The following is a 27,398-nucleotide window of genomic DNA, read 5'->3' on the forward strand; positions in this document are numbered from 1 at the left end:
CTAAATAGAATCAACGATAAATCCATCCACTTAGTTTTTGAACCCGCTTAATCCTGTCCGTGGGGAGAGAAACCCACGCCTATTCCAGCAGCGCTGCCCACGAAGCGTCAAAGATTCGAGTACTGGGCACACTCCCTCACACTGGGCTATTTTTGACTAGCCAATCCAGTTACCCTGCACGCCTAATTCTACATAATGTCAACACATCTACTTCGATGGATTCAGATTTGTTTCTTTATTATGCATTCAAATTTGTACAATTACCTGGAAATTCTATAAGAGTAGCTCGGGCGACTATTTCCTTCCACTGTATTGGGCCGGACACGTTGTGCAGATTAGAGACCTGTAACTGGCCTGTCGTGGGCGAGTTTGGGTGTGGGCGTGAGAGTGGGACCCGTGGTGTCCTTTCCAGAGATGATCTCAGTCTTTGAGCACAGTACTATCAGGATAGAACCTGGCTCCCCAAAACCCCTCGAATAAATGGTTGGATCTTAACTGTTTTTTCCCTCGGACGCATTAACTGCAGATTAGATGAATTAAATCCGCCATTTTAATAATAGTCGAAATATTATTCCGCATAACGGCTGCAAAATATGGGCATTTTGTCGATAGAACCCAGTTATTTTCGTGTTGCAACGGCCACTGCTTCTGTGTTTCACATATCTTCTAATATGAAACCTGATTGTGTGTCAAAATATTTATTTACGATTAGAAAAGGGCGATGTTTTGGTGAGGCCGTGATCTTAACGGATTTGTGATGTGCCATGCATTTTGTACAAAAAAAAAATAAAAATCAACTCGGAACATAACATGCATTGATGAATATGAATCTGGAAATGCGTTCTGCTTCTGCAGCTTGAAATACAGAAACTGGATTGGCACAGCTGTCCCATTTGCAAGACAACGACAGAGACAACAGCGACAGGGCACGCTTGCATTACATTATAAAGCAAATTCGTTCTGGGCACAACCGATCGATTAAAAAACATTAAAGCTAAAGATTTCATACAGAAATATAAACATGACAGCTAAATTCTGTCCAATATTACTTACAGTAGCGTCTGTAGTATGTTCCTATAAACAAAAGACAGAGTAAACCGATTAAGGCTCAAGCTTTCGCTCTTGTCCCTTCACAGACGTCATCGGGCGTGCGACTTTGCGCTTGCGCAATAGATTTAAATGGGCTAAAGCCTTCATTTCCCATGAAGCATCAGTCTTTCTAGGGAGAAATGCTTCCATGCGTAGACATATATAGATTGACGCTGCATTCACTGTCTTGCCCAGTCGACACGATACGTCAGCGCATCCGCCATATTGCGAGTGGCAAAAGTGCAATTTTTAAACTAATACAAGTAGACATGGAAACCGGGTTTTCTGATGAAAAAACAATAACGTTTAAAACAGTATCGTTTACATACAACAGATTTTAGCGAATCGTTTAAATGCAATTATTTAAATCCATTTATACACTAATAATAACAATTATTAAATAATAATAATAATTATTATTAAATAATTCCTACCAAATAAGTAACATTTCTCAGACTGCCTTCTTCCATCTCTGAAACATTTCTAGACTCCGTCCTATTCTTACGCAACACATTACTGAAGTATTGGTTAATGCCCGAGTCACGTCACATATAGATTATTGTTATGCTATTCTATCCCACAAAAACGTATCCATCGCTTACAACTTCTTCAAAATTCTGCTGCCAGGATAATAACTTGCTGTTCTAAATCCACTGAACATATTACACCTATTCTCTCTCAACTTCACTGGCTCCCTGTTCACTACTGAATACAATACAAAATACTGCTCTGAACATTTAAAGCTCTCCAAAGTCCTCTCGCTCACTCAGATCCTATAATTTGAGAGTATTCAGTCTGGCAATACGGTGCAGCCTTAGACATGAGCATTTTATGATGGTTGTCAATTTCAAACTGTGCTTCCTCAATGTGCTCCTTGAGAAAAATCATCAACTGAACCAATCTCAACCCAAACAAACTGATTGATCTAAGATACACTGACAACTTGCCCTAATGTCGACTGTCGGATAACATGCTCAGCTACTTTGGCCACCTTGACTGTACCCTCAGAAGGAATCATCAAACCGCCTTGGTTTTTTTTAATGTGAGCAAGTGGTAGCTTTGATCATATGATGCCGGTACAGCATCTGTTATTAAACTAGCACGGCACACATCACAGGACAGCTTTCTCAAAATCCCATCTAAGGGCTACCTCCCACTGCTTCCTGAGGTGGATTTCTTTGGGAAACCTTCAAAGTTTGAGAAATGTTAACAGCTAACAACAGTCTACATAGTTAGTGACTAAATACGTTTACCCAAAATGTTGTTTGGAGGTTCACTTGAGCACATAGATGCATAGCTTTGCTAGCGTAGCTAAAGTTAAGATTATAAAATGGGATTTTCTAATGGCCAAATATAACCAAACAATTGTTCAGCCTTACCTATGAAATGTAATCCCCCGGGATCTGGTTTGGAGCGTACAGTGGTTTGTACAATCCCAAGCAGCACATGCATGAGGCATCATTATCCATTACTTCACTCTACAGCAGTGACACTCGCAATATGGCGGCGACGTTGACGTACGATGCTGCTGGTCATGTGGCATCTAGTAATTCTATGTCTATGATTTGATGGTTGCACGCGCTGATGTCAGAAGGGTTCACAGCTCTCAGGGAAACTTTACTATCAGGAAGCACACCTTTTTGTATCTTCGTTTAATGAAACATAATGCTATTTACTCCTATATTTATAACATTTTAGAAACAGGGAGTGGGGGTCCGTCATGTTAACAAACATGTTTAGATAAGTACGTAAAAACTTCAAACCCCATGTGGCTTTGCTGAAATCCCACCTGAAAAACATTGTAGTTCCGTCTCGTTCATCATCGGCTTATTTTCTGTAGTAATCACACTCCACATAAAAAGAGCAATGACTGGAGCTCAGCGGCAGAGACACTTGGCAAGAATTTTGTTTAAAATACAAGAAAGGGCCGACCTTCGGTAGCTGTTAAGTGAATGACCAACACCCAGTTGTACCCGTGTCTGACAGAGTTCAGCCCACCCGGGAATATCGAGCGACGCCGTGAACGAAACCTGTTCAGAATGGCAGTAGTCCGCAGTCACTCACACATCAGTGCTTCACACTGGCTCATTCGTTAAAGCTGGACATTTTTTTGATTGTGAGAGGGAGGAAAAGTAAAGCGCAATTGGTCAATACCTGCAGCTTAAACTGCTGCGTGGAAGGATTGCTATTTTCATTCAATTGATTTCCTTTCTATCTTCTGGTACAAGAAAATGTATTTGTTGTTAGTTCCAGTGGTGCAGAAATATTGCGCTTGTTTAAATCTTAAACTACAGGACAACACCGTCAGTGCCTGCCTCTACTCTGAAGTACAAGGTGGTGTGGGTTTTGTGGCTGCAGGGTAGACTCACACGGAGTGCGTTTACATGCACACACATAACCGGGTTAAGGCAAATAACCTTTGTGACAGATAGGGGGCGCTGTCATCCCCTTGAACCCTCAGACCAAACGTCCAACACCAGATAAAAGTCCAATTACTATTTATTTTATAATAATAATGTGCACCAAGCACCCTCCACTCCACAATACTCAATACAATAATCAATAAACAATCCTCCTCTCCCAGACGCGTTGCCACCCTTCCTCCTGACTCAGCTCCTCCGTCTGGGATTTGCCAGAGTCCTTTATAGTCCTTGATTCGGAAGTGCTTCTGAACCCTCAGTCCATGTGACTTCCTAGCACTTCCGGGTCAGATCAAAAGCTCTTCTTTTTCATCCCGGAAGTAAGTCATTTCCTCTGTCCCTGTGACCAGGACGTACTTCCAGGTTATAGGGCACATAAAAGTGTCTGAGCCTCTCTGCAGCGTCCCCTTGCGGCCCCCATGGTATCCAGCAAGGCTGTGAAGGAAAACTCCAATATCCATGATGCCCTGCTGGAATTCGGGGCACCTCCATGCTGCTGGAAGGGCTCCATCTAGCAGCGTGGGGGTATTGGCCGGGATGAACGGCCGGCCATATCTCACATCTTGTTAAAGCAGAAACCTTGTTTCTTAGAAATCCATGTTAAAACATGGGCAAGTAATCTTCTGGAGTTCTCTCTTGTCAAAATGATCCCACGTCATCAAACTACAGGAAAAGCTCCATCATCGGACAACCTTGAATCTGAAAATAAGTATGATGCCCTGGGATCATTTTCATGTGTTTTATAAATAGGTTTAGGCAAACTGACACTTTATTTATAGATTTCTGTTACAGAATTGCACACAGCAATCTCTTTTCTGCTTAACTGTAGATTGAGCCCTGCAAAGGACCCAGTCCATGTGCTTCTTTTCTTACCTCACACCCAGTGCTGCCGGGATAATAATAACGCAGGTATGTTTAATTAAATAAATATTGTATTAGGTTACTTTTTATTTTAAAAAGTACTTGGACTACATAATGCATGTTATTTTTAAGGTGTTATCCTACTGATTCCAAATTTGCGTAGCTGATCTTAGCACTGTACGTTCAGCTCATCAAAATAAATAGAGCGATTTCTGAAATATTGAAACAGATTTCAGCAAGGAGAAGGAATAATGCGATTGCCTGAACATTTGCCTCTGTCAGTTTATGTTGTGGATGCTTGCTTCTATCCATGGCTTCTGAAAGTGTGTGCACGAAACAAATACATGTGCAGACTACAAAATCCTTTCAGTAACCTGGTTAAGGGTTTACAAGGCCACACAATCAAATTATTTGTGGAAGAATATACCTCTGTTAACCAGGCTTCTAAGAGGACAAGAACCCAGTTTTTTTTTTAACCGGTATAAGGGTTTACATGTTGTCCTGGCATGGAAAATCTTCAATTGTTGAACTGCAGACCGATAATGTCAAGTTTTTAATAATTTTGCTCAAATGAACTAAGATGAAGTGAACTTACAGGACTTTAATTACAAGCATTGCAAACCTCTTTTTTTGTAAATTTTACTGCTTTGATCCAGTAATATATACATCTGTCCCAGTCAGTTTCTTTTACAATGAGAGTATGAGTTGGGAATGGGAAACAAGTACAGATGCCACAGAGCTGGTTTTATTTAATTTAGAAGATGGGAATAGATGGCCACTCTAGTACTTGAAATTACACAATTAGTTTACAGTTTGAGAAAATACAGAGGCGTTTAAAAGATCAGATACTTCATTCAAAGTCATTTGTCATCAGGAAACTGCAATAAAATGTGTATATTGTCACAGATCCCGAAACTGCACATGTACATTTTAACATAAATATCACTTGTCCAAACAACCAAAGCACAAAAAGACAGAAGGGCAACAATATAGGTGGCAACGTCAGACATCAAGAGACGTGAGACTAGCTGATTTGGCAACAGAAAACATAACCTATGAATAACACCGATCACTAAATCAAAAGCTATCCAGGACACCATCCACTCTTTCTCATTTATGATTTTCAGTTTGCTTTTCCAAGAGTGTTTATCTCCAGACTTTGCTATTTTATTTTGTAATATACTTTCTCTATTTGGTATTGTTATATGTTAATACCATGTTAATTTTGTAACTTATATCTATTATATAAAAAAAAAAATCCTGTGAGGAGTTGAGACTTTTTTAAAGAGATAATTTCAAATCCTGCAAGATGAGACTTTGGCCATGCGATTTTTTTCAACTCACGCCTTCGTCTCAACCATATTCAACCATGCACATGGTAATCTCAACTCTCATTTGTGTGAATGCTTTTGACAGACACAGTTTCTGCTCTCCCAGCTCTTATAAATTTTAACATCTTCCTCACTTAAAGTTCCCAATTAAAAAAGACGTATTATGTCTAAATCTCATTGAAGAATTTCATCATGAAGGGTTATCAACAGAAAAAAGGAGTACACGGGCAATCCTAGCACCGAGAAACGATGAAGTCAAACAAAGTAATGCCAGAAATGTTAATTGGTTACACGGCAAATTGGTTAAATGGCTATCAATAGACTATGCTGAAACAGTTGGTGGTGATCGTGCAGAAGATGAAAGCATCAATTTAAAATATCCCGAAGAATATCTACAACTGTTAATACCATCCAGTCTTCCACCACACAAATTACTGTAGAAAGAAGAATGTATCCAAGAAACGTAATGTAGTACATCTTCCGCAGATAACATTACACAACAAAGGAGATCTTGATATGCCATTCGTATTAAAACGTTATCAGTTTCCTGTTAGAATAGCTTTTGTGAATACAATTAACAACTCACAGGGACAAACATTTGACTTCATAGAGAGAAAGAAACAAAACTCAGTCATGGGCAGTTATACGTTGTATTGTCATGATGACAGTCCAAACACAGAATCAAATTTCAATGCGATATTGATTAAAATTTAATTCAAAAAGTTATTTTTATATAAGTTGTACAGTAAAAGTGTAAGTTTAAACAGTATTTAAGTGTTAATTTCAAAGCCAATCAGAACAAAATCATATTAGGCAATGAATAACTGTAACGCAAAACATTTACTTTCAAATTATTATGTTTTACTCTTTTGTAATATGGAAATTACTTGCTGTAATGTAAAATTGTTTGTTCTATTATGCATAGGTAACAATTCCCATGAAAATAACAATCTGTTTAAATTGTACATCCACATCCCCATACATGAGTGGCTGAACCACAAAGAGGCTAGCGCATAGCACCAGCCCAGGGGTTGGCGAGCAAAGCAAGCAGGGGGCAAAGCCCCTTAGTATGTGTATGTGTGTGTGTGTGTGTGTGTGTGTGTGTATATATATATATATATATATATATATATATATATATATATATATGTTCTGTCACATCTATGGTGGGTGAAAAAAACAAGAGGGTGCCAACTGTGGGGAAAAATTGCCACTTTCTTGCCTATAGGGTTTACCAAGGTTATTGAGGTCACTAATAATTGTATCAATAATTAGAACTGCGGTAAAAGTAAGACATTGTTTTGTTGTAAGTGACACCTTCATGTTTGTTAGTGCTGGTGATAGCGAGTCTCTATCTAGGGAATTACAGTATATGCAAAATAATGCAACATGACTGGCGATTGGCACCACTTGACACTTTGTTGAGGTAGGATCTCTGTGAATGTGTGTGTTACTCTTCAACAGTGGGAGTCAGTGTGCCCAGTAAATGACCCTGTTAAGTCTCACAAACTTCACAATGATAAAAAAGAAATAAAAAAAGAAAATGGTTTGTGAAGGACCAGGGGCCTCATGTATAAACGGTGCGTATGCACAAAAAAGTTACGTAAGAATGTTTCCACGTTCAAATTGTGATTTATAAAACCTAAACTTGGCATAAAGCCACGCACATTTCCATGGTAGCTCATACCCTGATGTGCCCAAGTTCTGCGCTCGGTTTTGCAGACTGGTGGCACCCAGCGTCAATGCAGTGTTACTGTTCCTGTGTGGTTACCCTTTCTTTTTTAGATCTACATCCCTGACACGGCTTTATAAATACACTGAAATTAACCACATATTGTTTATTAGTTTAATGCATCTGATTGTAATTAACCTGTAAAAATATAATGGTCCACAGAATGGCCAAACTATTATAAATACCATAGCTGTTTAAATAGCGTTGTTACTCTCGCTGCACCTTCTTCTTCTTCTTTCAGCTGGTCCCGTTAGGAGTTGCCACAGCGGATCATCTTTTTCCATATTACTCTCACTGCACCACTCGGAGTATTTATATCACTGTATCTGAATGTGAGTCACAGGAGTACAGCAGCTGATCAGAAAGAGAATTATCGGTGTACAGCATCAAGCACACGCTACCTCGGCCATGCTGCCTATTTGAACTGCTCTCATGTGCCAAGAGCTTTAGAGCCTTTCCTGTACTGAATTCGCAGTTCAGAAACAGTTTCATCCCAAGTACTATAAACGCATTCAATCAGTCTATTGAGTGCTCCTTGTAGAACGCTTTGCATTTATAAGTACAAATTACTCACTGTAAACTTGCGATACAGTTATAATATTGCACAACCTGAGTCACTTTTTAAAGTACGTATTTACATATGATGACGATATTATTTTTAAGATGAAATGTAGCAAAATATGTTTATTATATTATACAGATAAAACTTTAACTTCATTTAAATAATCTATATTGTTAATAATTAAACATGTCAGGACACAGTGTTGGTGCGCTAGCGAGGAGCTGGCACTCCGTTCACGGATTGTATTCTTCCTGGGGCTGGCCCGACAAGAGAAGGATAGATGGATAGAATAATTAAACACGTACTATGAAGATATTTCAATGTTCCTTAAAGGTTTTGAAGAATCAGCATTCTAATCTTACAGATGGCTTAACGTCTATTACAGAACTGATTGTGTGGTGTCTGGGTATTTGGAGAAAGAAAAGGAAGGACAGGAATTGGAGGTTAGTACATTTGCAAGAGACAGTACTGCTGCAATAAATTATTTCATCGAAGGTCACGCACGGCGCAGCAAGCATCTTGAGTGAGGCAGGAACAATCACTGTGCCACCGTGTTCCCCTGTTTAATAACGTGCTTTAACTTCTAGCATCATGAAAATGATATCACGTATACATCTCAGTATTTTAATTATTCAGAGAGCTGTAATATCACGAATGTAATGAATTCTGTGTCCTGTCGGAGGAAGAGAAAGCCGCTTTAAGAAGTATGTAATGATTCACACACAAAGAGCACATAGAAGATCAAATACAAAACAAAGCATTTAACGTGCTACTTTAGTTGCAATGGGATTTGAGAAACTAGTAGATTAAACAATTTTAAGATGAAGTTTATTTTGTCATTAAAGTAGAACATCATAAACTACATAACTAAAGTGGAAATTTTGAGATTAAAGTTGACATTTCGTGCTTTTTTCCTACTGTGTGCCTTTTTTTTTTCTCTGTACCCTAATAAGCTTTCATATGAAACTCAAGATGGTGGCTACGACTCGCCTTTTCACGGCGACTTTGATATCTGACAACTTCTTTTTATTTCGGGCACTGTGGACTTTGTGCACTTGAGCTTTCGAGTTTCTCCAACACTCTGTCACTTGATCAACTTCCTTTTGTTGATTATATCACTGTGTAAACCAACAAATAGTACGTTTTTCTTTGCCTCTACTTAGCATTTGCTGAAAGTCTTCTATTTTCCCTCATGCTTTTACCATTGCCTTTTCACAGAAAGCTGAACTTAAGGACTATTTATATTGATTTGCATATTCAAAGAGGTGTAATTCTGGGAGGAGTTGGGGAAAGCACAGCACGCGTGTGCACGTATGTTACTTTTCACGCTGACCTGGATTTATGGAGCAGAACGACGTGGAAGTTGGCGAACACACAGATTTATGCATCTAGATTTTTTCCACTTTTGTCCACATGCCATGTTATAGTCTGAATTCTACGCACGGCATTATGCATGAGGCTCCTGCCAACTTTCACGTTCTTCCTCTACATAAATCCCGGTCAGCGTGAAAAGTAACGCACATTCTGATCAGCTGCTGTACAGCTGTGATTCACACTCCGATACAGTGATATAAATACTCCGAGTGGTGCAATGAGAGCAGCTGAAAAAAGAAAACAAAGGTGCAGTGAGAGTAACAACGCTAAAGCAGTTATGGTATTTGGAATAGTTTGACCATTCTGTAGACCATTATATTGTTACAGGTTAATTACAATCAGATGCACTAAACTAATAAACAATATGCGGTTAATTTCAGTGTATTTATACAGCCATGTCAGGGATGTGGATCTAAAAAAAGAAAGGGTAACCAAACTGGAACAGTAGCACTGCTTTGACGCTGGGTGCCAGAACCGAGCACAGAACTTGCGTACGCCAGGGTATGAGCTACCGTGGAAATGTGCGTGGATTTGAGCATGGAAATGTTTGTACGTAACATTTTTGTGTGTACGCACCGTTTATACATGAGGCCTCAGGTTATTGAGGCACACACAAATATGCCTAGTGACACTTGCAAAAGAAAAAAATTAGAAGTGCCAATTACTTATTTGGGTTGTAGGAGAAAACCCCAAAAACATAGAAGGAGAATATGCAAGCTCCAAACAGATTTGGAATTTGCGTGCTGAATCGATCAGGCAGTGGCATTACCAATGTGTAACCATGCTGTGCCAATCCAATGAAGGAAAGTATTTATAAAAAGTGATAGCATGTCAGGAAATTAACAAAATGCCACAGAAGCAGCTGGCAGCAACTTACAACACTGTCAACAGACCAAGGTTTGTGCTAGGATTTTTTTTGGAAAAGTAACCCTTTAAGAGAATGTGTAATAGTTAGAAGAATCAGAATACAGTAACTTGAAAAGTTGTCCTCTATTTTCTTACTAAACTGAGAAATTTGTTTGAAATATCATTTGTCATTAATTCATGAAAAGTCATCCAGACATGAACTGGAAAGTAGAAAAAGCACACACAAGCTGTCATTCTCTAGCTGCTTTAGTCTAATTCAGGATTGCCAGAGGCTGGCGTCTATCCCACTAGCACTACGCACAAGAAAAGCACACAAACATTCACCAACTACGCTGAAAAAAATGAATCACTTCACTGCTCTCTCACAATTTAGAGTTACCAATCCACCTAAAACACCATGGACCATGGGGATGTGTGAGAAAACAAACGCACATGGGAATGGCAGGGACATGGGATTCAAACCTTTGCAGCTGTAGCAGTGCTAATACTTCACTGGAATATTGCTCAAAAATATTATTTGAAGGAAAAAATTATAATAGTTTTGAATAAAGTTATACAAGTAATGAGAAAACAAATTATAAAGATACATATAAATTTAGGCAGTAGTCACAGTATTATCCCAGGTATAGGGTGGTCCAGATCTAATTACTGTATGCAACTTTTAATGCAATCCAGGAAAACAATGAAAGACAAAAGAATAGTTTGAAATATCTTGTAATAAACAAAAATGGACTTGCATTGAATTAATTCACTGATTTTCCATGTAATGTCCCACTTGTCCTCCATTCAGTTGTGAATTCTCTATGTAATAAACTTAATAAGTTATAGTGTAATGAAAATTGCATAATTAGATCTGGACCACCTTGTATAGAGCTGCTGCTGCTTCTAGTTCTTTCAGCTGCTCCCATTAGGGGTCGCCACAGCAGATCGCTTGTGAGTACATTTCCATCTTTATTCTTTATCACCCTAACCTGCTGCACATCTTTCCTAGCTCTGTCTCTCTGCCTAGCCATTCAGTACAGGTCCTTTTCTCCCTCCTTAGTGTCCAGTCTCTTATACAACTCATCATATACCTTTTCTTTAGCATCTCTTCACCTTACGCCTTATCTCCTTGCACTCCTGTCTACTTTCTTCATCTCTTGGACTATCCCACTTCTTCTTCAACAACCTCTTCCTCTGTATACTCTGCTGTACTTCCCCATTCCACCACCACGTTTCCTTTTCCTCTATCCAGATGTCACACCAAACACCCTTCTTTCTGTCTCAATTACCACGTCTGCTGTAGTTGACCAGCTATATGGTAACTCTTCACTGCCACTCAGTGCTTGTCTTACCTCCTACCTGAACTCAACCTTACAGTTTTCATATTCCAGCTTCCACCAACTGATCCTTGGCTCTGTCCTCACTCTCCTCCTTTTCTTAATATCTAGCATCATCCTACAGACCACCAACCTATGCTGCCTGACTATGCTTTCCCCTCCCATCACTTTGCAGTCTCCAGTCTCCTTCAGACTGATCCTGCTGCACAAGATATACAAGGTGTGGCAGAAAAGTAATGAGACTGGCAACACTGCAAGTGATCTGGCAACGCTTCGCTGTTGTCCTTGATAGAGCACGTGTATCAGTACCCTCCCATAGCTCAGTGCGAGTTTCAATACCTTCCGTTAACTACGTGATTTTTGTGACTGCTATTAGCGAAGTTGTGTTTTTGGTTGTGCGTCATGCAAAATGGAACAGCGGAATTTGGAGCAACGTTGTGCCATTAAATGGCAAGTGTGACATTTGAAAAGTTAAAACAGGCATATGGGGAACATTCTTTATCCCGAGGTCAAGTTTTTCGCTGGCACAAATCATTTTTGGAAGGCAGAAAACACGTTGAATATGAACACCGTTCAGGGAGGACTTCAACTTCGAAAACCAATGAAAACATCGAACGTGTGAACACTCTTGTGAGATCAGACCGTCGTTTAACATTAAGAATGTTGAGTGAACAATTAAATTTGAACAGATTTACCGCTCATCAAATTTTGAATGAACATTTGCACATGCGAAAGGTCTGTGCCAAAATGGTGCTGAAAACTACCCTCTCCATAACAGAATTTTTGACCTCAAAAGGCATTCCTGTGGTTTTGACCTCAGTCCGTGTGACTTTTTCCTAAACTGAAAAATGTCCTCAAAGGACGTCATTTCGGGACTTTAGAAAACATCCAAAAGAGTGTAACGGACATGCTGAAGACCATACCGGTTGAATACTTCCAGCGCTGCTACCAACAGTGGGAACAACGTCTCCATCGGTGTGTAGCTGCCCAAGGGAACTACTTTGAAGGGGATAACATTGATTTTTGAAAAAAATAAAAACTTTGGTAAATAAAAAATCATTCTCATTACTTTTCTGCCACACCTCGTAATCTACCAATGTGCATCTTCCTCCACTCTGGTACGTCACCCTGCATTCCTACCTCTTCTTAAAACATGTATTCACCACAACCATGTCCATCCTTTTCGCTAAATCCACTACCAACTGACTTCCTGCATGCCTCTCCATGGCTCCATACCTACCCATCACCTCTGTTCCCTTCACAAACATATCAATTGAAATCTGCTCCTATCACCACTCTCTTGGGTACACTCTCCACCACTTCATCCAACTCACTCCAGAAATCTCATCCATTACACACCCAACTTGCAGGGCATATGCAATAACAACATTCATCATCACACCTTCAATTTCTAGCTTCATAATCATCACTCTAGCCGATAATCTTCTCACCTCCAAAACGCTCTTGACATACTGTTCCTTCAGGATACCCCTACCCGATTTCTCCTCCCATCCACACCATGGTTAAACAATGTGAACCCACCTCCAATACTCCTGGCCTTACTCCCCTTCCACCTGGTCTCTTGCACACACAATAAATCAACCTACCTTCTTTCCATCATATCAACTAATTCTCTCCTCTTCCCAGTCCAACTGTTAACATGCAAAATTCCTAGCCTCACTCCCACTCCCTTTACCTTCCTCTTATCCCCCTGCCTCCAGACATGCCTGCTCCCTCTTCTTCTCCTTCTTCGGCCAACAGTAGCCCATCTCAGGTACAGAGCACAGTCAAATATTTCCTTTCATGATTTCATATCCAATCAATATACAACACATCATGGCACTAGAAAGGGGTGATATTACAAAAAAAAAAAGTACCTGGAAAAAAGATTTAATTAAAAAAAAAAATAAATAAGGATGTGCACAGAGGTTACAAAAATAGAGTCATGTTGTCACAAGATAACCAGGACATTTTAGAACAGAACAAACAAACAACAAAAACCTGGATGGCAATGAACAACAAGACATGCTGCTCATTTTTATTTCTCTCAGAACCTTTCCTCCATTAAAGAAAAACCATAACGACAGAACTAAACTGAAGTGAACAGGCAGATTACGGAGCAAGTAAGTACAGAAAAAGTGTAGATTTACATTTTTAAATCCCAATATTCCTCATTTTTGTTAACTGTACATTTTAGGTTTCTCAAACATGTTCTTTTGTTGTTTTCCCCACCAGCTCTATTAACATTAATAGCTAAAAATATAAATCTATAATTACAATTACTGTTGTAGCTGAGGAAAAAAAAAGCTTAACAGACATTTGTGCCCCCTATTTAGTTCAACTGTGCGTCCGATTGACTCTTACTTCAACTCAGTTGTTGGTCCATTCAAATGTTGTAAACAGTATTAGTGCTTGCTAACATGAAGAACTGTCCATATTTTATGATGTCCATATGAAGAGACATAAACCAAAATGAGCTTGCAATATAGAAGTCCATAGGACCTGAATATGTCTCCAGACTTTGTCTTGTCCTGAAAAAGCCATAAAGAATGAAGAGATATGGAACAGCAGAAAGTGAAAAGGCCAAGTCTGAGATATAAGAGCAATATGGGTACAATTGGTCAGAAATTAGCATCGCAGACCAGACATTTCTTAGGCCCCAAGTACATCTTCACTGCTTCATGTGGTCACGAGATAGATCAATTTATAGATATGCTTGCAAGTGCAGCCAACTGATTAAACTAAGGTATGTACATACATCACTTTAAAGAGCATGATAGTAATAAATGTCACAAACACAGTCCACTGGCATAGCCTCTGTTGTAACTTTACTTTAACATGGCCTTCTCATAACTTTAATTTAATCCTGATACTCTGTATGTTCATTTCATTATAATAACTATTCATGGCGGCTCTAAAATCCATACTAACCCCTACTCTCTCTTCTGTTTCTTTGTGGTGGCGGCCTGCGCCACCAACCATCTACTGAAGGCATCATGATGCTCCAACATTGATGGACTAAAAGCCAGAAGTCTGCATGACCATCATCATCAAGTCCTTCCGTGAGAACCCTAAATACAAAGAGGACTGTTTCATTTATGTGAGGTAGAATGCCCAGAGGGGACTGGGCGGTCTCGTGGCCTGGAACCCCGGCAGATTTTATTTTTTTCTCCAGCCTCCAGGAGGTTTTTTTTTGTTTCTTCTGTCCTCCCTGACCATCGGACCTTACTCTTATTCTATGTTAATTAATGTTGACTTATTTTATTTTCTTACTGTGTCTTTTATTTTTCTATTCTTCATTATGTAAAGCACTTTGAGCTACATTTTTTGTATGAAAATGTGCTATATAAATAAATGTTGTTGTTGTTAAAATTTAAAGTCTCACTGTATAATACAGGGTGGTCCAGATCTAATTATGCAGATCCAGATCGTCTGGATGACTTTGATTTATGCAGGGACGATTCCAGTTCAGCGCGAAGATGATTCTTCATGTCGTCAGTTCACACACTTCTCGATGATCCGGGATTTTTCAGGTGATTTTCTATGTAATAAACTTAACAAGTTATAGCGTAACGAAAATTGCATAATGAGATCTGGACCACGCTATACATGAAATTTCCATAAAAGCAAAATATCACTGAAATAGCAATTTTTCCAATCTAACTCAACTACTCCCAGCCATTGGGTATTGAGGCACTTGTAATTCACTATATTCTTATAGAAGCAATTCACACAACAAGCTAGAGTGTGAACTGAGGGGCTGGGGAAAAGAAAAAAAAAAAAACGATCTCATGTACAACATAACTGTTCTTCCAAAGTAGCTGGAGTGGTGGTGGTTCATGCCACCATCTTGATTTGAGAGTTTGCTAAAGAGGTTGAAGAGATAGGCTGGGAAGAACTGCTAGTTCTTGTTCTGTGCACTTCTTAAAGAAAAGTGCTACCAAAAATAAAGTTCACCTAAGACAGTGTTGCTTAATCCTTTTCATGCACATGACTTGACCATTCAGTGTCTACAGATCTAAATCTACAATAAGCCAAACTCTAACACTGAAGAGCATAGCACAGCCAACCTACTGAAAAAGGTGACTGAAAAAGTGAATCGTCTCCACTGGCAACACAATAATATATCAGTGCTTTTGCCAAAAGAATGCCACCTGAAAAGGTTTTCAGCCAGCATAAGACAACAGAACCTTGTCACAGTTGCCCACACAGTATGTATTGCAGTTACAAATAAGAAGTCTTCCAGCTCAGTTGATCAGAGTGAGTTACTTCATAGCTCATCTGTGTAAGGTAGCACTTAATGCCTCCTAGGGTGCACGGTCTCAGATAGCTTCTACATGTAAGGGAGTAAAACTCCCTCCAGAGCCATTACTTGCTAGTGAAACCATATTAGGTTAATACCAGGAACACATAAGGTAAAATGATATTAACACAGAATGAATTTAAAGCAGTTGCACACCAGTAGTGCAAAGGTCCTCAGTTGTCTTCATAATTAGAAGCCAGGCCTAGCAGATTATGACGCCTGCTGTTTAATAATGTAGCCTGTTAGTGCTTTAACTGTTTAAAGAAATATCTTTATCCTACTGTAGATTTTTCATTTTTTGAGAACATTATCAATATGTATAGATACCTGGAGCAGATTTATACATCTTGATATTTCCATTCTCTAACACTTATTTCAATATATTTTATTAAAGGATAGGTTCTGTACTTTTTAAGTCAAACTTATTTCTTTACAAACATGGCTTATATGTGAGAGGTGGAGTCGGGGTAAGGGCTCCACCTCTGAGGAAACAGAAAACTCGCTTAGCTGCTAATAACACAAGTGAGGCCAGCACATCAGCAAAACGAAACCACAACAGAAAGACAAAGATGCTTAGCCGGCAACAACGGCAAAACGGTATCCCTTTAACTATTCTTCCCACCGCTAATGCACAAGTGATGCGAGCACATCAGCAAAACGAATCCTCCTAGGAGAGAGAGGCCCAGAGAAGTTCCTTTCAGTTACCTGACATCTCTACATTTCAATATTTTTTCTGACGATTTCAATAGTTTCTAGCACCCTGGGCTTACACAGCTAGTGTGTATACAGTATATATCTATATATATATATATCTCCATTATAAAAAAAGATCTTGGGGAGGGAGACTAGGGAGATGAGACGTGATCTTCTTAGAAGACAATCTGACGTCCCGCGAGAGACACTTTAACTTGCGCCCAGCTCTTAAAACAATGACAAGCAAAACACGCAGCTCGCCAGCAGCAGTAACCGATGATCTGACCACTTCTCCTTGCATGTGTTCAGCCACCCTAACAACCCCCCACCTTCACAATGTGAGTGGCAGAGATGCAAAGTGGCAAAAGAAGAGCTGCTGTACAGGCTTTAAAATGATCAACGGGCAGCGCGACTGCAGCAGAAAAACAGCAGATGATCTGACCGCATCTCCTTAGTGTGCGTTCAGCCACGCCCCTTCAAAACTCGAGCAGTATTGTTTTTACAAAAGTTTTGAAAATAAGAGTGAAAATAATGCATATGTAACAATTCCTATGAAAATAACAATCTCTTTAAATTGTATATCCAGTAAACCAAACCCGGGAGTGGGCGAGCGAAGCAAGCAGGGGGCAGAGCCCCCTAGTACATAATATAAATATAATCCTAAACCTAAAAGTGCAACGATCTTATGTGACTTTTTTGTCACATTTTAAATCGGGCTTATTTTAAAACCTACATGTATATATGTTTGGTATCATTCGTGTCAGAATTTATTGAAATATAATGTAATGTTGTTAGATTTTCAGATTTTTATTCCAATTTGACATTATAAACTAAAAAATATCAAGAACTCTCGTCCCGCAAGACAAGACTTAACCAAGAGTGGCAAGGGATTTAACCATGCCGGAGGCCAAAAATAAAAGACAAAGAATAGGCCAGTTGCTGTGCAGGCTTTTAAACATTTGAAGTGCCGCACGAGGTGCAGATCATGCAGCACAGCAGCAATCCAGCAGCTGATTAAGTAAAAAGGTTTAAAAAAAAAAATTGTATCACCATTTAACAGGGGGTTTCGAAGGAGCAACAGCATCTCCTTGGGGTGCATTTAGCCCCCCTCTTCACAACACGATGGGCAGACTGGCCGCAACTGGGGGTTGGGCGCCGAAGGCACCAGGGGAACTTGCCCTCATAGTGTGTGTGTGTGTATGTATATATATAAAATTTGTCTGCATTGGTGCTTTACAATGGAAGGTATGGGACAGTTGAGTATTGATCAGTGCCTTTCGTATTTCTAATATATGTTTGTGACAACAAAACGAATCTGGAAATAATGCATTTATTGCATATTCATGGAACCATGTTTCTTGTAGTAAAAAATATGTTTTCTATTCGCTTGTGCAAGTTCTCAAATAAGTTTGGAAGTAAATCAAAACAAAACCAACCAGTTGAAGCTGAAAGTTTACTATGATTTTGTCTTTCGGAAGGAAACCACAGCAAGGGATAAGAAATGGTGTTGCTCAAGAAGACTAAGTGCTGAGCTATCACACACAGCTAGTTTTTTTATAAAAGAAAAAAACAAAAATTAACACAGACACTTAATGAACTTTATACACAGGCTTAAATGACACCATGTCAACTGAAGAGCTGGTGGTACCTTTGTCATTTGCACCTCATCATCAACTGAATCCAGGCAACAATGAAAATCTTTATGCAGTTGTTTAAAACTAATAAGACAATTAAGGAATGTGAAATATAAGCTAAGTTAACTAAGCCCTAAAAAAACATATTGCTTTAGTAGTAAATAAGGAGGTTACTAGGCAACCAACTGAAAAGAAAACTGGCAGCCACTATGTCCCATCAGGATGTAACTGAAGCGTCCTGCCATAGTGCAACTGCTTATCTGTTTATTTAATTTTGATTCACCAATAATAAAAGTTTAATGGTTTACTTAGTTACCATACCCGTCTGTCTTACACACTGATGGAACAGATTTTTTGTCAGCTGGCACCCTTCCAAATTCTCTCCTAACAAACTGAGCATACTATGAAACTTCCAAAAGGCTTACTGACAGTTAAAAAATACTGAAACTGTGCAGTCCAAATGTCACATTTTAACAGTAAACACCTTGGCATTTTATTGAAGACCACACATCCCTTTTATTAGTGCAAACTATCTGTAGTATAGAAACCAAAATGTACTTCTGTGTATCACTTAGTGTTACAAATAATCTCTGGACCTACCAATGAACAGGAAAGTCCCATTTCATTAGGCCTAAATGGGCAATGTCAGCAATGCTGTTTTTTATAGGCATTTATTTATTTATTTTGCATGATACCACACAATCTAAACATTATCTGACTCACTGACTATTTGTTGCCTTGGTAGCCATGTGTACCAATGTGGACTTTTGTAGTGCCTAGAATCTATAGGAAGCTGAACCTCATTCATATGAAGACAAATATGTAAAAATAAGTTACTATTTGACACCTCCTAAATGGTCCTTTTCTTAGTGAAATATTAAGAGCCAAGTTATGATTCTTTAGATTCCTGGTCATCACGGTGTGACTTTGTACTTACACCTATATCTTCAGAATAGCACATCCTATCTCCAATATGAACTCTCACATGTCTCTGCAGATGACCTTTCACTGTGAATTGTTTGCCACATTCAGTACAACAATATGGCTTCTCTCCAGTGTGGATTCTCATGTGCTTCTGAAGTCCACCATTTTGTGTGAATCTTTTCTCACATACTGTGCAACAAAATGGCTTCTCTCCAGTGTGAATTCTCCTGTGTGTATCAAGATGACCTTTTTCTGTGAACCTCTTCCCACACTCAGTACACCCAAATGGTTTCTCACCAGTATGGATTCGTTTATGCCTCTTAAGGTGGCCTTTGTCTGTGAAACATTTACCACATTCAGTACAACAATATGGCTTCTCCCCTGTATGCATTCTGTTGTGTTTCTGTAATGGGCCAGTCTGAGTAAATCTCCTTCCACATTCATTGCAACAATATGGCTTCTCCCCAGTATGAATCCTCTGGTGCCGCTGCAGTCCCCCTTTCTCTGTGAATCTTTTGTCACATTCTGTACAACAATATGGTTTCTCTCCAGTGTGAATTCTCTTGTGTCTTCGCAGTCCACCTCGCTCAGAAAACCTCTTCTCACAGATTGTACAATAGTACAGTTTCTCGCCAGTGGGAGTTACCTTTGGTATCTGTAGCCCCTTCTCTAAGAACGTCCTGATCCACTCAGTGAAGGAAAAAGGTTTATTTTCAGAATGAGTTGCCTGATGCTCATCACAATAAGATCTCTGATCAAACCCCTTGCCACACACTTCACAAAAATACAGAACTTCGGTAGTCTCAATCTCCTGGGAAATTTTAGTACCATCGAACCCTATCAGCTTTTGAACCCGCCGTTTACTGCACTGCAGAGAGGCTGATTTTAGACTCTTGGACCTTGAACCCCTGACACTTTTGTTCTGAAGATTAATTTTATTCTCTTCCTGCTCAGAGTTATATGATGTAAAAAGCGATGTTTCATATTGTAGACCTGAAAAGAAGGGGGGAAAAAATCAAATTAACAATCAAAATTAAAATTTTACATAAACTTTGTGCTACTTTGGTCTTTGTATCGCAAAGTATTAATCAGCTTTGGAGAACTGCATTTTAATACTTAAAAACGCCAAGGAGTGACCAAGGCTTAGACAGATAATTTGAAAGTATCTGTAAAGATAAGCAAAAGCGGTTAACCCTAACACACAATACTTCCAAACAAAGAAAACAGTGCATGCAGCATTCACAGAGAGAACAAGTGAACCACTTTACAAAAAAAAGGATAGTGGAATCACCTGACTGAAATACCCATGATTTCCACAAACATAAGCAACTACTTAAAAATAAGCCAGAGCAGGGTAAAAATATCCTTTAACTGAAAGGAAACAATGCACTATAAATGTCTGAATTGATTTTTTTTTTTTTAGATATTTAACCATGAAACTGGTCTACATTGTACTTTGAAACATGACTTTGAACAGAGCCATGCAAATGTCTGGCCAATGTGAATATCCTGAAATTAATATAAAGAGCCGCTTATATCATCACATTTTTAGATTAGCCACAGGTTCAGGAGATGGACACTCTGTTTAAAACTGGTCTTCATTAATACTTAGCTGGTACCACTTGTTCTCCTCCTATTGGTGTGGATTTTCCTCCCACATCCTAAAGATAGGTATGTTAGAATATGTGACAACTCTAAACTGACCTCAAATGAGTTAGCGTGGACACCAGTGACACCTTACTTAAGGTTCATTTCTGCTTCATACACAATAGGATAGGCATTGTTTTCCAACAACCCTGAACTAGACAAACTGCGTTAAGCCAAAGGGATGGATGACCAACTCTAGCCACGTTAATTACTGCGATAGTATGGATGGGAATAATCTGTTCCCTTATCATGGTTATGTATGATTTTTTTTTATTAAAAAGCTCTTTTTTTTGCTGTTGTTAACTTGCTTATTAAAGTGTGACATTCTTCAAGCTAAAACTGGTCACACTATGACACTCTCCAAGCAAGGATAAATGATACATTTCAATTTAACACTATAATAAAAAGAATTGAATGATTGCCAATTTGAATTGTTTTGAAAGATCAGCAGAACTTTTCAATTTTAAGTTAAACCGTATTGGAACTCTCACACTGAAAATCAAAGTTCCTCCAATACTATCGTCAGATTTCCACATTTATTCCATACAAAACATTTCAAATTCTGTTTGTGAAAAATACAATCATATGAAGCAAATTCCTTTCTGGAATATTTCATAATGAGTACAGACTAAAATTCACTTGGGGTCTCACCTCTCTCGTTCTGTTTCACATCCTCACACAGACAGGCTGGCCAGAAACTTATGGGCTAGACTGCTTTATTCAGACAAACTATTAGGGAACTCCTCTGCTCAACTGAATAAGCAAGCTTATGACAGCATCATATTACGCAGCAGGCTCTCTCATTCTTTTCAGCTCACCTCTGGCTAATTTTTTTCACTTAAAAAAAAAAAAAAAATTCTGGATGTTGATTGTAGGAAACAAGTTCTTTGCTTCCACCATCCTGAGCTGTCACTTTGCACCTACTGTAAAACAAACCAGAGTCTAATTCATTATAACTCTGCTTCCTCTGGAAGTTTTAGCCACCCAATAGCAGTAATAGCAATGAAATAAAACAAGGGGCCTTGAATCTGATCATTTTAATCATGTTATAAATTATCTCTAATCAATCCATCCTTGATAGAACACATCTTTGTGACAGCACTGCTGTAAGGTGTTTTAACAAGGCACAGGTGACTATGATATAAACAAGTAAATGTATAAAGGAAAGTAATTATGTACAGGTGTCAAACAAAGTTATTGTCCTGTCTCCAACAAGCTGCCAAATTATGAGGAAGAAACAGAGATCCACAATACTATAAAAATGAGATGCATGACATATTGAGACAAACTCCCTCTCAGCTAACCAGGTTTATTGGCTCAAAGGGCTTCTCGTGTGTAAAATGTCTTAAGCATTTAACAATTCTGCCTCTCAAAACTATCGATTAAGAGTATGTCTGAAATGATCTGGGTTTTCCTTTCAAAGGTGAAATTTCAGATTAACTTACCCAAACCACTCCGATGAGAAGGAGATGCCAGTGGACCATCCACCACGTCTGTGCTGGACGAATCCTGCTCAGTCCACTCAAACTGTAATGTTTCTGGGTGCTGTGGTTTTACGTGATTTGAATGCAAACCAGGCAATTGTTTTTTCCATTGAGAAGTTCTAATACTGTCTGTCTCACTTTCATCTGGACACAGATCACCCGAGATAGAACTCACATTAAGGCCCTCTTCAGTTTCATAATCTGACGTTTCGGTGCTAGCAGAACTCTGCTCAACATCTTCTTGTTTAATATTGACACACTCCACCTGAAAGTCCTCTTGTTTAAAGCTTACAGGGTCCTGCTCCAAAAACTCTTGTTTAATGCTACCACACTCTGCCTCATCACTCTCTTGTTTAACAAAGACAGACCACGAGTCACATTCCTGTTCGCTGTAGCGATCCAGCTCCTGCTCACAGTCTTCTTCCTTAACTTGCACAGACATCAGTTCCCAGCCATTCATCGCAGGGATGGGGCTGCCCTTTGATTCAGACTCCTCATCTCTGTGAGCACATTGCCCCTCCATGTCGAGCACCTTAGCGCTAGGCTCTGCTTTTCTTCAAACAGGGGCTCCGTCTCTGGGCAAGGAAAAATGATATAACACAATTTTACATTACGACAATCTTTTTTTCCTTTTAAACAACATACATGTCTAAATGTTTTAAAAGGCCGGCTCTTCAACAGTGTTAATTTAAACCCTGCTTACTTCCTGTCTGCATACAATGTAGGACTATTGAAATTAACAACTCACTTTACTTTACAACTTGATAAAAAAATGTTATCATCCACCAACTTTCTAATCAGCTTCTTCAGTAAAAGTTTCCAGTTAATCTGTTTAGGTAGTCTGAACCAGCTCAAATCAGTTTTTTCCCCCTCTTAGAAAGGCAATATGAACTACACTGTATGACCTGAGAACTTTCTCCAAGTGCATTTAAAAATGTATTGTCTTTACTATAAGACTTAAAGTTTAAACCAGTGTGATAGACGGCCAGGAGCCCTGCCCCGCCGGGACACTTGGAGGAAGGAGGGACTGGGAGAGTGGCACTTCTCTTCCCTGGGCACCTGGACGGTCCTTGATCCCTGGGGCACAGCACTTCTGGTACACCAGGAAGTGCTGACAGGCCAGGGACGGTGTACGCCCGGAGTGCTTCTGGGTGCAAGAGCAGCACTTCCGCCACACTGGGGAGTGCTGCTGGAGGTTCATCATCAGGCACCTGGAGCACATCCAGGGTATTATAAGAGGGGCCACCTCACTCCACTCAGGGAGCCAGAGTCGGGTGGAAGTGGACAGAGCTTGCGAGAGAGGAGTGGAGGTGGCCCAAAGGACCAAGAACTGAGCAAACTGTAAATAGTTGTGTAAATAATAGTGTAATAAAACGTGTGCGTTGTGGACACTGCAGTGTTGTGTCTGTCTGTGGCTGGGCTAGCTATTACACCATACAATAGAAGCAATCAAGATTTCCAGAAAGGCCCTGAGGACTAAAGCAGTTCTTTCTTTTTTTAAACAGTGATACAGTGTACACCTTTACACCTCGTTGTCCCTCATACCAAGTGTAAAACTAAAGTGGACAGGGCTTTTGCAGCTGCTGCTCCTCGTTTGTGGAACTCTTTACCTCATCACATAAAGGAGTCGTCTACAATTGAACTGTTCAAAACGAGATTAAAGACTCATTTCTATTCACTTGCATTCCGTGACCTTCAGTAATACTGATGGTTTCCTCACTGTGATTATGTAACATTACTTCTATTTATTTTATTTAGGTTCATGTATTTTATTTCTATTTGTTATTTATGTGTTTTCTTTTATTCTATTATTGTAAAGTACTTTGGCCACAGCAATCCTATGTTGCTTTAAATGTGCTATATAAATAAACTTGCCATTGACCTCCAGAAAACCAAGTTCAAACCTGGTCATCACTTTGTGTGTGGAATTTGCAACACAAACTCAAGTTCTCTCTCTAAATCCCAACAAACAACCTGCTAGATTAACTGCTGGGAATTATATTGGCTCTGTATGAGAATGTCCAGCTGCAGACTAAGATTCCATCTAATGCTGGTTTCTTGTCTTGAATTTGAAGATGCAGATATTGTCTCCTTCCCATCATGGACCTAAATTTGGATTGAATAGATTTAAAAAACCAGATGGCTAAAAGACAGGTCTTACCTCATATTATATCTGTTCTGCCTTCACCATATACATCATGAAATACCTGAACATCATAAGGGCAATCAATCAATGATAAAATTAAAAACCAAACATCCATGGCTGTTTAGTAGGATTTCACTTCAATGTGTGTGTGTGTTTTTTTTTTTGTTTTTTTATACTGAACTTATGGTGTTGCACATATGGACAATACAGTATAGTAGCATAGTGACTGATATAAATATCTACACAAACATTCTGTGAGGTAGTTTTTACAGGTATGGATTACAAAAGTTTTAACATAAGATTATTATACTCACTAACCATCGTGCTGGAGAATGCAGAGGAGCTACATATTGATAAGTGCATTTGAGTAAGAATTTCACCATGCTTTGTCATGTGACAATATTGGCCCTGTAAACCTATAAACATAAGCACAAAAACATTATGTTTAAATTTATTGACCATTCCACCACTGAACAATTGTAGGAGAAAATTAACCCAAGATCTGAATTCTAGGAGCACATTATACGAATATAATCTATATTGTATAGATCAGAATTATTAACTTTGTTAAAGTGTAAACATTCTTTGAGACATGTATTTTAGACACTTCCCAACAAAGTTACAGGACAAAAATAATAGGCAGGAAATACTTTATTTGACACACACTTGATACACAATGCACACATCAAAGTGTGATTGCATGTGTTTCTGAGTTTCCACCTTCTACCTCTCCTTCAAAATGAACGAGTTATTGGTGAATCCAGTAACTCAGGAATAAAACCAGTAAATACATTACAGTACCTCCAATGAATGTTGTTCTGAAAATACTCAATCCATTTAAACCTTATCAATAAAATGGATGGTCGTCCAGGAGCAGAGCCTATTTAGATAACCTGAGCTGTGATCGGTGTATCAACCATAGATGTGGTCCTAGTCAATCGCTGACCTGCACTTAGGCAGGCAAACAAAAAAAATTTTTAAAGGACATGTATGGAAAACCTACAGACACGTGGAGAACGTACATACTCCAAATTGACAAAATTTGGGACAGTGAAACTTAAGAGGCTGCAGCGCTAACCACTGCGCCATCGCACCGCCCTCGCATCAACATCATCTCGTTCTGCAATTAAGCTGTCAGTGTGTATATATATATATATGTGTGTGTGTTTTTTTTTTTTGCAAAGTACAATTAAATACCGGCTTCATTTAAAACGATTAGGTCCACAATAGTGGTCAAGACATAATAAGGAGTATCTCAAAGTGAACCAAGATTCTGTCAACTTTAACTGGCGCAAGTAACGAACAATTAAAACATCTACACATTCGTCAAAACAATGGCATTCTACCTCCCTGAGTTAACCTCCCGTAAAGTTTGCACACTTACCTCGCCTGTCCGTCACTCTAGGTTCAAAGCCGCCTCTCCACATCGAAGCTCCACACAGACCCGATTCCAAACAAGCCACAATGACCACTGGACGGAAGTCCCGGCCGGTCGATTAAGGGTATTGCACGTGGCTTGGTTTAAACTTCCGGCCGCCGGACAACAAACATATTCGTCCTACTTCGGAGCCCGTCATAGAGCTACTACGCGCTGCCAACATTTCGGAAATAAATTGTGGTAACCAGAGTACGGGATGTCTGGTAGGGAGCAGTGAAACGTCCAATAAAAAATAAAAAAGCGATTCCGGAGCACTTTTTAATAAACAAAACTGATAAATGCAGTATTTGAAAATTCTTTTTTCTGCTTAGTATGGAGACTTCCGCTGTACTGTTCGGTTCTTAGCCATCCAGATGAAACTCGGGATGTAATTGGCGGCGCACTGGCACTTTGTCCAATCGCATTTCTGGAATTCTATCAGTTTCTTGTCTGTTGAGACACGCATTCCTTTTTGTCCCGCCTTATCACCCGTATGTGGAATGTATGACAGAACAATGCCCCGCCTATCACGACGAACTGCAGGATATAATTGGCGGCGCCTTGAGACCTGGCGAGGCTACTCATGCCTTGCGTATTCAGTTCCATCATAGGGAAGAAGTTGATGTTAACTAATGCAGTAATTTACACCTAACAATGAACAGTGGAGTATACGTAGCTTTAAGAAAACACATTTTGAAACTGCAAGAACTGGTTAGAATACTAGCTTCACCATATTGTTTATAATGGTTGGTTATTGAACATTTCTTCTTTGTATGTCAATTTATTTTTCAAACGCACCTGTTGCATTTCTGGGTCCTTCCTGGGGTACAATAATCCACGCACCATTACTAAGCATTGCTTTGCTTAAGTAATCTGTGTCTGTTGCACTTGTCTTCTGCACTTCTTCATTGTACAGTGTGCTTGTATGGTCATTTTTAATTTGTCTGCAGTAGTAGAACAAGCAGGAAACTCCTTTCATTTTACTGTAAAGTATAAGAACAATGCATTGAACCTGTATATCAGGAAACATGTCTGTTAAACCATGCACATTGGCTATTCTAGGATTATTAGAGTACTGTATTCATTTATCCAAAAAATACTCTGGTGAGTTCCACCTCAAACCAAAAAGAACTCTATGCAATAAACTATTTGGCCATTTTAAGGTATGTGGACTCCAACTCGGCAGCAGCCATTCTTGTTGTTGTGGAATTGCTTATCATTCAGCAGTCACTGGATTAACCAACAGGACAGAAATGGAGTAAACGTTTAAAGAAATAGGAACAAGAAACGTGAATCTGGTTTAAAAAAAAAAAAAAGTTAAAAGTTCCTTTACTTTTCTCGCTTGTAATATATTGGAAGTCCCCACCCCATAAATTTTGGAGTAGTCCTATAAACTCTAGAAAAAGTCTTAGCAACCATTAGCTGGCCCCACTGCTGATGTGGAAGTGCAAGGCATTGAGTTACCTGCAACAAAAGATTGGTTCATGTAATATAAAAGCCAGCATTTATCCATATGCATGAAGTATTTTAGATGGTGCTGAGTTTGCATTAAAGTTTGTTTCCAATCTCATTTATATTACTTTAATGTGGATAAA

General features: G+C 39.1%; 1 protein-coding gene across 1 annotated transcript in view; it reads right to left on the minus strand.

The window, feature by feature from the left end:
* LOC120538245 (gastrula zinc finger protein xFG20-1-like) overlaps nt 1-26,663 on the minus strand; it is a 50,209-nt gene extending 23,546 nt beyond the window's left edge. Inside the window, exons 1-4 of the mRNA XM_039767697.1 lie at nt 25,771-26,663; nt 24,705-24,802; nt 22,202-22,815; nt 19,083-20,102 (exon numbers count right to left, since the gene is read on the minus strand). Coding sequence (XP_039623631.1) covers nt 19,083-20,102; nt 22,202-22,763 — 1,582 coding nt within the window. The 5' untranslated portion in view covers nt 22,764-22,815; nt 24,705-24,802; nt 25,771-26,663. The remainder of the gene's footprint in view (nt 1-19,082; nt 20,103-22,201; nt 22,816-24,704; nt 24,803-25,770) is intronic.
* Between the last annotated feature and the right edge of the window lie 735 nt (nt 26,664-27,398).

The sequence above is a fragment of the Polypterus senegalus genome, chromosome 10, assembly GCF_016835505.1.
Source record: "Polypterus senegalus isolate Bchr_013 chromosome 10, ASM1683550v1, whole genome shotgun sequence".
NCBI lineage: Eukaryota > Metazoa > Chordata > Cladistia > Polypteriformes > Polypteridae > Polypterus > Polypterus senegalus.